Source organism: Diprion similis, chromosome 14, assembly GCF_021155765.1.
Source record: "Diprion similis isolate iyDipSimi1 chromosome 14, iyDipSimi1.1, whole genome shotgun sequence".
Taxonomy (NCBI): Eukaryota; Metazoa; Arthropoda; class Insecta; order Hymenoptera; family Diprionidae; genus Diprion; species Diprion similis.
The window spans coordinates 11727146-11741361 of NC_060118.1; the positions used below are offsets into that span (position 1 = coordinate 11727146).

The following is a 14216-nucleotide window of genomic DNA, read 5'->3' on the forward strand; positions in this document are numbered from 1 at the left end:
TGCAGACTGATATCTAACAAATATTATTTCCAACCCCCCCCCCCCCCCCCCCCATTTTTGACTATTCTTGCACTATTTCTACACTACATATATACATAGATTCATTTTCACTAACTTTTTATATTTTTCTTTCTTTCTTTCTTTAAATTCTTATCCTTTTTTAGAGTGACAGTCGGGAATTATCATTACTGTTATTATTATTGTTGTTGTTGTTGTTATTATTATTATTGTCGTTGTCGTTGTTGTTGTTGTTACTACACAATTGTTTCCCCGCCATATTGTCAGCAACTTCTGTCGATTACGTTATCAAACGTCATCCAATTGTTCTCCTCAACGTCCGACAAACTCTCAATGACGTAATTCAACGAATAAAAAAACGATGCCTCATCGATAACAGAAAATGTATACATATTATTATTATTGTTGTTGCTGTTTTTATTATTATTATTACTATCGTGTGCATAATATCTAACGAATATTACACGGTATGGTGTAAATTTTTTTTTTTTTTTTTTTTTTTTTATTCCTCACTCTAAAAAAAATGTAATCAAAAATAATAAATTGAATCAAATATATTCAAATATATATCTTTATTTATTTGTAAAATTGCAGAGGTAATGAGTGAGTAAAAAAAAAAGGTGGAGAAATTTTTCCACCTCTTTTTCTCTTTAATAATCCCTTATAAAATATTGCAAGGAAGGAAATTAAGTCCGGCGAAAAACCAGCCAAAAATTTCGTCTCTTCTTTAACCCCCATGTATGTAATGAGCCGCGAGTGGACACGTAAATGCGATTATTATGCAGACTCCTCGTCGTCAGCAGTAACAGCAACAGCAACAGCAACAGCAACAGCAACAGCAATAGCAATAGCACACGTTTACGCGTCCGGTCTAATTAGCTCGTTTGTAGTTAGGGCGAAAGCTAGCACAGCCATGCAACTTTGTGTCCTGTTCTCGTTTTAATGTCGCACAATGTTGCTTCCACATTATATGTATATGCGTGTGTGCGTGCGTGTGATAGATAGAGAGAGAGAGAGAGAGAGAGAGAGAGAGAGAGAGAGATTTTATTGGGTCGATAACGATATTGGATGAATTAAATTTCGTAAAGACAGCAAATTAATACAGGATGCAAGAAGAACAAAAAAAGAAACAGAGAAAGCAAGTGTAAGAAGTGTACAGAAAAATATGTTGGATAAGTATCTAAATGAAAATCGTAAAACAAAATTAAACAAACGAAATGTTCGTTATTGAAATGTTTTTAAGAATAGATACGGTTCTTAAGAATTTTTTCACAAGTTCAAGGAGAAAACAAAAACTTTGCAAAATCACTCTCAAATACTTTATACGTCAGTAATGGAGCAGTTGAATAAAAAAAAAAAAAACCGTCGCAAAAAACAAAAAAATTTCATGCTTCCAACTTGAAAAATCTTGAATTCACCTCGAAAAAAAAAAAAAAAAACGATTTTTGACATTTTTAAAAATTTGGAGCGACCTCTTATAATTTTTTTTTTTTCAGCTGTCCTCTGGAGTGGGCTCTTAAAACATCAAAAACTAACATTTTGTCATATATTCGGTTTTTTTGCGCCACCCTAATATATATATATATATATTATACATATATGTACAGTGCTTTAATCTAAAGTGAGAATCTCTTTCTTCCTTTTTCAGTATTTCACCTCAAAAGAAGAAGAAGAAGAAGAAGAAGAAGAAGAAGAGGAAGAAGAAAGATTAGGAAAAGGGAAGGAAACCGCGTTAGGAGAAAATCGTAAAACCACAATCGCACGACCTTCCGAGCATCTTCAACCGCAACGGGGTTTACTTCTCGTTGCGACGCGACGGCAAAGCCATCAATTTTGCGTGCCAACTTCCCCCCCTCCTCTTCGCCTGCCCGACAAACGCGAAAATACGTCATCGCATATGAGAAAACGTGATATGTACCTCCGTGCTCCGCAGCACAGATTGTGAGGCGAGAACAGAGAGCGAGAAAAAAAAGAAGAAAAAAAGAAAAAAATAGCTTCAGTCTGGCTGCGTGTGGCTAAACGCAATTAACAATAAGTACATTTTAAAGTGTGGCAAAGAAATTTAATGAAACAGCTAAACAGCAGACGTTGGATCGAAATTAATCTAAAGTTTAATTTCACAAGTCAATGATAATAATTCGATATATTTATTAAATATATATATATGGGGTATTCTATATATATATATATATATATAATATTATTCCAACAACGATTTATTGAATATATATATATATATATACACAATGACTGAATTTCGATGAGAGAAAAAACTTCAACCTCATTCATAGAGTAGAAATATTGAAAAAGAAAAAACAGAAGAAAATGAAATAGATAAACGGTGATAAAAATTAGGATAAAAAATTAACATCGCATATTTTAGACCGACTCAGAGGGGATCGTGTGATGAGAAAAAATAGAAGAAAAAGAAGAAGAAGAAGAAGAAAAAACCAAAAAGATTTAACAGTTATTACATCCGTCAATAATTAATCGTATCAAGGATAAAAAGTTCAAATATCGTATAATAATAGCCGAAAATATTACAAATTCATTGCAATTGAATGATATTATTAAAACGCAATTATACACCAAGAATTAAATCCACATTCCAAACATTTATCAGACTTTAGTAAATCATCTTTAAATTAATAACAACAAATTTTCACACATATACATATATATATATATATATATATATATATGTATATTGTATAGTATATCTATATTATTATTATACAATATACATACAAAGTGGAGAGAGAGAGAGAGAGACAAAGGCAGGAAACGATTGCACGAAGATAGAGATAATATTCAAAACAACCCGCGCGGCGAAATCGTTTCACTTCCGTCGCCATAAATCTCTGCACCTGAATTAGCGTCGCGAACCAGAAATAAAAAAAAAAAAAAGGTTTCTTCCGTCATCGCAAATAAGAGCGTTGTAGCAACCAACCATTTGAATTTAATTTCATTTCATTTCAAATCACTTCATTATATACATATATATATATATATATATATCGCAAGTGAAAAATATTCTTTTTATTTTCTTTGTCTCACATTCTCTCTCTTACGAAAAAATAAATATGAAAAAATCCAAAACGAAGATAGATCGTTTTGTTGAAATTTCACCAAGCCGGAAAAATTCTCAGAGAATCGAAAATCTTTTTTGGATCAATCGTAATTTCGATGTTTCAAAATTTTTTTTTTTTTTTTTTTTTTTTAATTTTCTCATTTTCGCAACTTTTGCAAGTTGAACACATCGCAATGACGATTCGACGTTCCAGACGACGTTGACGACGATGATTCGCGAGATGATAAGACAGCAACGCGAGAAATAAACTTTATTTAGGTTTACGACGGTTAGAAGGAAAAACTAACCAGCGATAAATATATAGGGAGAGAGAGAGAGAGAGAGAGAGAGAGAGAGAGAGAGAGAGAAAAATATATACGCGGTCTGTCCGACGTGCAGGGAAACCGGAAAATCGTTTCGTGAATGCGTAATGAAATCGGCAGAAGGGACGCGAGACGCGACGTCGTCGTACGAAAGGGAAGCGATTGTATTAAAAATATTGAATATTATGTATTTCCGGTCGGAAATTACAGATTCGTTGAAATCAGTGATATTTACTCATCATCATATATATATATATTATATCTAACCAAATATAAATAAATAAATAAATAAATAAATAAATGATAATAATAACAATAATAAACATATATATATATATATATATACATGAAACAATCAACTTGCATTTTTTATGATAAATAATCGTTATCATCGCAATAGTTCAGCATTTCTTTATCAGATATCAAGTTACAGTAGTTCTGCGCGATTAATCGATTCATTGACTTTTACGATCGATCGTTTTTTTTTTTTTTTTTTTTTTTTTTTTATCTGTCTTCGATCGATCCCTGTATCGCATATGAGACAACTTCGATAAATCGATTTATCATAAGCAAAAAAAAAAAAAAAAAAAAAAGAAAAAGAAAAAAAAAAACGGATGAATCAAAAGTGTTTTAATATATTATTCAGAACCCGTTTTGAAAACGGGCGTTTTATAAAAGTATGAAGAAAATTTACAAAAATCTATTTTCTCATTACCCGATCGTTCTGACACCCACCCGGCCGATGATGCGGCGATTTTTTCTTCCATTTCTTTTTGGCACTTTAAACATTTTCAAAGAAACGAAACACCATTTTGCAATGTTACGAAAAATAATCAAAAATTATTCAAAAATTTTCAATAAAATTTCACATGGAATGCCCCATATTATATATATATATATATATAGCAATCGAAGACGTGCCGATTCCATCCCAAGAGTTCAAATTTAACCAGACGAAGGATGTACATACAATGAAAATAGCCGAATGTACACAAGTCCCTCCTCATCCTTTCTTTCTTTCTTTCTTTCTTTCTTTCTTTACGTTTCCTCGTAAAAAAAAAGAAGAAGAAGAAGAAGAAGAAGAAAAAGAAAAAACCTCGGCCAAGTTTCAATCAAGTGATTTTTCTCCTGACATATATGTATAACATATATATATATATATATATATATATATGTTTACACACATACACACACATGTATACATGTATAACCCTGCGGGGCCAGTAGCACACGCATCGATTAGATAAGGCGAACCTCAAATATAGATAAAACCCGTTGTTGCCTTATCTCTTGTGTATGTGTCTGCGTGTATATCATCATCATCATCATCATCATCATCATCATCCCATGCAAACCGCCACGAGGAGGAGGAGGAAGAGGAGGTCAAAACAGGTTTTTTTTTATGTACATTGTCCACATACTGACACACACACACACGTGTAACAGTATTATTTAATACGTAACTTATCTGCAGAGCGGTGAAGAAGAGAAAAATAAAACAAAAGTAAGATGGAAAGAAAAAAAAAAAAAAAAAAAAAAAAAATGATACGGAGAATATGATTTTCATTTTTAAATATAAATATTTTTTCATCGAAAATAGATTAACTTGTGGAGTCATTTTTTATTTTCAACACTCTAGCGACTTTTTTCGTCTTTCGATCTGATAATTGATAATAAGTTGAAGAAAAAAAAAAAAAGAAAAAGGAAAACGATACACACCCTTTTGGCTTTGAGAATTTTTTTTTTTTTTCACAAAGACAACAGAACGTATGTCGCACAGAAAAAAAACAACACAAAAACGATATAAAATGCTTTTTTTTTTTTTTCAACACTTTTTCCCCATAGATTAATACATTCTACACATTTTTTTCAGTTAATCATTCGGAAAACTGATCAGCGAATAATTGACGATTGGGGTTGGAAATTTTTCTTGTTTAGAAGAAAAAAAAAAAAAAAAAAAAACATTGAAAAATCGTCAGAGTATCCCTAAAGAAAAATCCTGTTAATATATGAGCCTTTATTTATTACTATAAATTCAAAGATGGGGATTCTCAATTTTCTATTAATTTCCATTTAAACAAGAGGGTAAAAATTATTTCTTCTAAACATTGTAATAATTTCATTACTCGTTTAAACGAACGAATCATTGTGTATTATAATAATAATAATAATAATAATAATAATCATTAAGCAGGATAGATATTTTTGTAGGAAATTAAACGTTATGTACAAAAAAATTGTCCCCGAATAAAGATTTGCGTAGGGGCGAGCGCAGTTTCGAATTTTTTTATCAAGCCTCACCTCCGTTGAACCGTTCAACAAAATAATGATGTAATAATATTATTGCGATAAAGTTTCCTATCATTATAAATAAATTCTGAGAGACTGGCATTAAGACAGACTGACTACTGCACAGAGCCAGAGAGTGATCAGCAACAGCAAAAGAACAATTAATTTAATTATTATTCTCTCGCCATATTTATTGTCACATATGTATACAAATATACATACAAATGTGAGAGGATGACGACGATGCAACAGTGGAAACTAACGAGAGAAACTGACCTGCGAGTAATTGCGACGATTGAACTTTGAAACTGACTTCTGCAGCAGCAGCAGCAGCAGCAGCAGCAGCAATAAATAATGTATCGCAGAAAAATAAGACACGACTGATTAAATTCATCATCCTAATATTACAATATTATTATAAGCTGATAAATAATATAAAAAGTTGAAAAGTTGAGATGAGAAATGCGGGCGGCGGCCTAAAAGCCTATTTTTTTAATATTACGAGCCCATATTTTGATTCACTACAAAAAAAAAAAAATGATTATATGCGTTTCTTAATTGTGTTCTATAAGTTATCGATATAAAATATTTAAAACAAACCTAGAACAATTGTGAACAATATTCAAAACATTAGTATAGGGCCAACTTCGCGTAGGTAAGTAAAAAAGAAGACTATCACAGTAGCAGTCTTACAACAACGATTCAACAAATTGAATGATAATTTGAAATCCTTGGACTCTTGGGGAAAAGAAAAAAAAAAAAAAAAAAAAAAACTTTAAATGGAAACTAGAAAACTGGCTATTCGGTGTATAAAGTAATAGTAAAGGCATCTAGTATTACTTCAACCTTCAATTCCTATTTTAACTATAATAATAATAACAATAATAATAATAATAATAATAGTGAAAAATTGGGAAAATTTATTTAAACAACGACACGGCTGTGGCGCGACATTTACGATTAGCCTGTGTGAAGTTACGAACGTCTATCAAAAACCCGTCGGATCGAGGAGGAGCTGCTAAAACGCAGCAACGTGTTTGAAAGCTTTACTGTGTATCACGTCAGGAACTCGAACTCTCCTGACAACGGTATCAGAAACGGCTGCCCAAAACATCCCGGGTTAGTTTCTATACGTCTGTATATACATATATATATATGTATACACGTACAACGTACGTCGTTTTCGCGTCTTCTCGTCGCCTCGACGGCTATATTGTATCGCATTGTTGTCCATCCGGATAGAATTACCCCATGCGAAACCGGCGCGAGCCATTGTTGTTGAAGAGACTAGGTGACAGAAAAAAAACTTTGGAAAACAGAGAGAGTAATATGAAGAAGAAGAAGAAGAAAAAAAAAAAAAACAAAAAAACAACACGATATCATTTCTTGTAACGTTGGGGCGCGGTATTGAAGTTCCAAATTCGAAAAGTTCCGGAAGAGTCGTCGAATTCCGAATTTTTTGGTGGCGAAAGTTAAAGTATAGTCATGAAAATTTGAGGAATGATCGAAGTTTCGAATGGTCCGAAAACCGTAACTCAAAGTTCCGAATAAGAGCGAATATTTAAAAATCCGAAAACATCGAAATTCCGAATGATCCAAGATTTTCGGTTTTCGGACGAACTTTTGGCTTTTTTTTTTTTTTTTTGTTAAATTTCTTTTTTCTTCAAAATTTGATTTCTTCAAATTCGGAACGTCAATTCTGCCCCGTAAAGTTATCGTAACTAATAATTGATCCAACAAAAAAAATCGCTATTTTTCTTATTTTTACAATGATTTTAAGCAATCTAAAATTGCAAAATATGATTATGTTTTGTTTCATTACGGTTTGCTGAATTTCAAACAGTTCGAAAATCTTCAGGATAAAATCGTTACTACGACAACGTCACTAACTTCAAGATAATGATTATCGAAAAATTTCGAAACGACTTTCAATCATATTGAAGTTAGTAAAGTTATCTTAACGATTCGTGCTGCGGAAAAGTCGTTATTTCACGATTTTTGAATTGTCTGAAATTCAGCCAAACCGTAATAAAACAAAAGACACTCAAATTTCGAAATTCTAGTACCTTAAAAAAATCATTTTAAAATGAAGAAAACAGTCATTTGTTCCCCAAAGTTTCATTAGGATAACGTAACTAAAATCAACCTCGTGATTTTCAATGAATTGGTTTTCCTAAATTATACATAATAAAATACAATATACGAATGAATAAGTTTTCTTGTCATCACGGTTAACCAAATTTCATACAATTCTACTAAAATTGTGACGTAACGATTCTTCCTAGCTATGAATCGTTACAGTAACGTAGCTAATTTCACTCTCGTTCTACGTAGATATGTATGAACAAGTTAAAATTATCGTGTAATTTATACGTTGATGTAACGAGATGGATTTCTCTGAAATTCAGTAAACCGTGCAGTGATTGAATAACGCAAATGATACCATCGTGCTGAAGTTAGTAACGTTATTAAAACAAAACATACTCATATTTCGAAATCCTGGTCCCCTCAAAGTCGTTGTAAAATAAAGAAAATAGTCATTTTTTTTTTTTTCCTCAATATTTCATTACGTACGATAACAACTGATTTTTCTAGCCGTTATTGTTGTTGTTGTTGTTTGTCGTTAAATCGGTATCTCGGTTACCTTTTACGGTCCGTTGGAATTTGAAGAAGAATAACTAATAATTCTGAAACAAAATACGACTAACTTTCGATTTTCGTCAAGCTAAAGTTAACAGCGTTATGTAAATACAATAACATAATGATACATTCTTAAGAAAAAACAACATCGTTATTTTGAAATTTCAGAATTACTCGAAATTAACCGTAAACCGTTAATACAGGATCAAAAAACTAACAGATTTTGTAAATTCAACTTCTTTTCAGGCTCTCCAAAGGTGCGAAGCAGTAATTTTCCTTTCAACGTAACTAACTTCAGCTCGGTCGATTTTCAAACTCGGTATAAAAAAAAAAAGAAGAAGAAGAAAAAGCGCCAAATACGATACCTATTCAATAATAATAATAATAATAATAATAATAATCCGACGTCCAACGGCACGTGAAAATCCGTAGATTGCGTACAGCGATAAAGAAATGTGAAAGAAAGAAAGAAAGAAAAAAACATATGATAACGCGCCAGATATGTCCACTCGTCGTAAGTAACGAATATATAACGGTTTCAGACGCGTAATCGTCGTCTGACGATGACACTGCGCGATAACCAAACTATATGAATATTATTTGCACGTCTATATTAAATATACAGACTCGCAGCTATATACGTTCATTACGTCTGTACAACACACACGTCACAAGTATTTAAATCCTATATAAAACAAGTACAAATAAAGTATTTTTTACCCATAATGCACAGATACGTCATCAATTTGAGAAATTTGAAAGAAGAAAAAAAAAAAAAACGAGCAGCAACGCCTGTTTGTCTATATGTGTATATATGTATGTACCTATATAGACGACCTCCATCTTGTCCCGAATCGAAGTGCAACAGCAGCAGCAGCAGTTACAGCGAGAAGAATAGTGACGAGAGGGGGTTGGGGGGGGGGGGGGGGGGGTTAATCCGGTAAGAACGTTGAAACGCCGACACACCGCACTTGCACGATACTCACAAATTTATCCCCGAATCAACGGTGCGAGGAGGTTTGAGGAACACACTTGAAACGAAAAAAAAAAACACAATCACTGACACACATTCACATGTACACAAACATTCGCACACACAAAGTCCCTATGATTCTTCCCCGTGTTTTGTTTAACACTGCACAGGTCGAATCTAGGGGGGGGGGGGGGGGGGGGGGGGAAGGGAAATTTTCTTTTCGAACACTCGGAAGGCTCACTGAGGCACTGAGACACTGAACACCGACACAAACGATTCACCTCGATCACTGTACTGACCGCCAACCAGCCACGGAACGTTACAACGATGTCATGCCTTTATTCCGAAGAAGAAACACGGCTCTCCCACGCCACTTGTTGATCGTCGCACTGTCAAACGGTTCTCTCTGCTTTTTCTCTCTTTCGCCTTCTCCGGGGAGGAATATCACTGCTCGAGGACCCGCCCCATCCTCGCGGAGAGAAGAAAACTGCGATGCCGATCCGGGGTGCCGAGCATCGACGACGACGACGACGACGACGACGGGACGTGGATGAACGCGTAGGCGATGAACGATCGCGGCGAGAAGAACGACGAGTCTTCTTCTTCTTCACCGGTCGCCATCAAGCACGGCTATGGAAGCCGTGTGTGTAACGTGTTGCCTTTATTTGGACAAGCAATTTCGACGCCGCCACTCAAACTTCGCTCACCGGTAAACGACACCGAAATGCCGAATAAACAACGCCCGACACACCCGTAATCGGAAAAAAAAACGCGGCCGCTCGAAAGGACGGAGAGTCACTGGCGTCTGGCAGCCGACGACGCGATCGGGCCCAGTATGAGCATCCCCTCCTCCGCCCCCCTCTCTGCCGTTGGCGCTCTCTTACTCTCTCTCTCGCTCTCTCGCGCTGCTCGTTTCTGTCACTCTCGGTCCGCCGATTCTCCAGACTCGAGACAGCTACCGACTGCGCAACGTCGCGCCGGTTTGACTACGGGAGGAAAAACGCGCCACGGCCCGCGGGCCTCGATTATTCTACGAATCTTCTGTACTTATACTTACATTAATCCTGTGTAACGTCGCTATTTTTTTTCCCCCTTAAATAAATTAATAAATTAGTCCAGTCATTGTGTACAAAGAGAAAGAGAAAAAAGAAAAAACATCTTAAATCGCAATTTTTTTAATGCAACTATTTTCTTTTCCTAATCGTTGGGGTGGGCAGCAAGGGGGGAGTATGAACGAAGAATTTTGATTAAATGATGCAGTAGCTACAACCGATATATTCAATTTATAGTTTGAGTCGGAAAATATCGATCGTAGATAAAAATTGTCATGGTCGAAGTTATAGAGAATCAAGTTTCCTAGAAGTTTGGTTATTATCGATTTTAGGCGAAAGTTGAAAATGGCAGAGTTATTTTTTACAAATGGAAATTCGCCTTGTTAATCGTTAAGTCAAGATGCCGGAAGAAACTATACTGCTTAATCTGGTAAAAATTCTGGATTTAAACTTATGCTAATAATTGCAATTTTAAATGTATGTACATACATTCTACGTGCATTAAATATACATTTAGCGTGAGTTGCGTACCTGAATTATAGAATGTAAAATAATCAACTTCATACACCAGCTACGAGCCTTCGAATACGGAATACCGTATCGGTTGTCGATTGTCGCGATCGATTAATCGGCGAGGTTGTCAGGTTCGATATCGCTAAGAATAATCGGGTTCAATTCTCTGTTTGTAACGAACAATATTGCATATTCTTATTCAAGAAACGTCGAGGTAACCGTATTTACTGCAATCACTTGTATCAATTACATGTATGTACAAATACGTCAAGTTTAGGTCAAGTTATATACGACGAAGATTGTGCCGAATTGTTAGTTGTGAAGATAGCCGTTTGTGCAGAGCTGAGAAGCAAACGAAACTGCCGTGATCACGTGACGACGCGTTGCAATTGTTTCTTCGGTCAACGCGACGCGTAATTTGCGTAGAGAGAAAACGCATCTTTCAATTTCGGGGAGCGGGGATTTCGATGAAAACTAAAATTCGCTGCCTTACCATTCGGTAATTAATATATTTGGCGTGCTTTCGAATCGATAATTTATCACTATAATTTATACACTATTCATATAATATATCTTTCCTTCCGTCCTAGGGAATTTGTAAACATGACAGGCGATTGTTTTTCACCAGACGTGTAGATTTCAGAACGTTCGATGTGAAGCTGATCACTTACAATTTAAAATTTTACACCGACGCTTGTCACTTGTTCGAACAGTAAACGAATTCTCTGCGGCGTCGGTCGAAACTTTGAGAAAAATCAACGAAACTAATGTAAAAGGTGTGTTTATGTGTCTCCACGCTTACTTTAAGACATTGCCGCCTGCAATAAGTGAGTAAACAAGTCTAGTCTAGTGTCTCGCAGTGCGAGAATCGATGCATGAAGTTTATTATCCTCGTTACGACGTGATTTGTGCTTCGAAGATTTGTACAATGCAATTCGTTCGCCCGGATACATCGTGTTTTCGGTTTTTGTGCGCAGTGATTGGTGAAATATAATTAACCGTCTTACTGTGATTAGTGACGTGTACGTAATTAGCCAAAGTTTCAAGACGACAAAAAGACGGTGATTGCCATGGCGATGAGGAACATTCCGGAAGGTGAAGGTGTAGAAGAAGAAAAAGACGAAAAAGAAGAAGAAAAAGAAGCGATCAGCACGGTGAGTACAAGCGTATAAATAATTCGACTTTTTATCGTGTATATTTTCCCGTCCAAATATCAACGAGGCACTGACCGTTCGACGATTTATTACTCTGCTACTGTATACGCAAATCGCGTTGTTATTTATAAAACGGCCCGTTTTGAGAACTAAACCGTATCTACACGTTGTGCGTAAATAACGATCGCATTTAACGCGGGCAGATTTTATTATACGTCGAATTTTTTCGTCCGTTTCACAACGATTTTCATTTTTCAAAACGATCGAGTTCTTTAACTATATAGTTGACCCTCCCCCAATTCGATTAATTGATTCGTTAAGTTTTCCGATTAATCGATGCCCCCCCCCCCTCCCCCCCCGCCTTGACAATTTTTGGATTTCGTTGTTTCTCCGAAGCGAATGAAAAAATTACGGAAAGAATGGAACGAGAAGGAGAAAATTTATTTTACTTGTATATTTCTTGACAGTAAAACCGGGTGGAAAATCGGGGGAGAATTTAACTCACATATGTATGGGGCATTCCACGTGAAATCACCCGGGTCTAACTCTTTTCTATTTTTACATTAGGTTCGTATTTTATAAATGATTGATTTCACTCACGAGAGTGCTATTTTTATTTTTTGTGTGGAAATGTTTTGAATCGAATTTTGAAAACGACCATATTTTTCGACACAGTTTAAAAATTTTGAAAATCTGGTGTTACGTATAAAAATGCTCGAGCAAAAGCCGATACCGGACTGACTTTTTTGTCCTAATTTGAAAACAACGTTTTTTGAAACAGGTCGAAAAAGATAAAAATTAATGCACGAGCATTCAGGGTCAAAACTGAAAAATTTTAACAAGCGATACAGGATTTTTCAGAATTGAATTACATTTTTAAATTGCGTCGATCAATATATGTTCGTTTTTTAAAAACTTTAGACGAATTCTATTCGATTCAAGAAATTTCGAAAATAAAACTGATTGAACCTCCGAGATTCGAGACAATCGTATATATAAAAAAAAAAAGTGAAGGTAAATTGGAAAGGTCGAAGGCGTCGGGTCCAGATTGAATTCCAATGGAATGCTCCATGTACATACATACACATATACAAGAAAATCGCACGCGACATATTGCCAAATATTTCGATCGCAATTCTTGCGAGACATTCGGGAAAATTCTTCCCTTGAAAACAAGCTTCATGTGCGACAACTTACGCCCGTTTATTTAATGTATATATATTAGACTGTATCAAAAAAATTGACTATTTTTTTTCTAATATACTGAAAATATTGTTCAGGATACCGAAAAAAAGCGCCTGTTAAAATGGGAGCTCTTAATTTTAATTTTAAGATGTGCCTCATCGCGATTTTTTACTTTCCATAAGAATAACGTGGCAAGAATGGTTCTTGCTCCTCGCGATTTTTATAACTAGATAACGACGCGTCGTACAGAAAATTCATAAATATGTTTTTGTAGGAAATTGAACGTTCTACAAAAAAGGTCTCTTGTCATTTTACGATAAATCTACTCCTTCAAAAGTTATTTGAGGTCCTTTGCTGATGTTTGACCTCAAATAACTTTTGAAAGGAGTAGATTTATCGTAAAATGACAAGAGACCTTTTTTGTAGAACGTTCAATTTCCTACAAAAACATATTTATGAATTTTCTGTACGACGCCTCGTTATCTAGTTATAAAAATCCCAAGGAGCAAGAACCATTTTTGCCATGTTATTCTTATGGAAAGTAGAAAATCGCGATGAGGCACATCTTAAAATTAAAATTAAGAGCTCCCATTTTAACAGGCGCCTTTTTTCGGTATCCTGAACAATATTTTCAGTATATTTTTCAAAAATAAAAAAAAAAAGAGTAAATTTTTTTGATACAGTCTAGTATATATATATAATATACGTGCATTCCATGAATGTATTATACATATTCTGCAGCTTCGTACATGAGTCGTAATGTGGGATGTAATAATGTAACGTGCGTGCCCACGTGGGTCCCGAACACTCAACGTAACAAGATTCTCTCTCTCTCTCTCTCTCTCTCTCTCTCTGTTGCTCCGTACTAAATATATATATATATGTAACGCGAGGTTCTAGAATGCGTGGTTTGAAAGTAAATTTAGGGCTTCATACGAGTTCTATATACGCGACGTTTACGATCCCCATAAATATTGCGTGCATAAAGACCATATGTGC

General features: G+C 34.9%; 1 protein-coding gene across 2 annotated transcripts in view; it reads right to left on the bottom strand.

Moving 5' to 3' along the window:
• LOC124414741 (dystrophin, isoforms A/C/F/G/H) overlaps window positions 1-14216 on the bottom strand; it is a 303596-nt gene that overhangs the window by 284096 nt on the left and 5284 nt on the right. Inside the window, exon 1 of one of the 2 annotated variants that reach the window (XM_046895785.1) lies at window positions 9165-9265. The exons of the other annotated variant lie outside the window; for it this stretch is intronic. Coding sequence (XP_046751741.1) covers window positions 9165-9183 — 19 coding nt within the window. The 5' untranslated portion in view covers window positions 9184-9265. Of the gene's footprint in view, window positions 1-9164; window positions 9266-14216 lie in introns of those variants that run through there. 2 annotated transcript variants of the gene reach the window in all.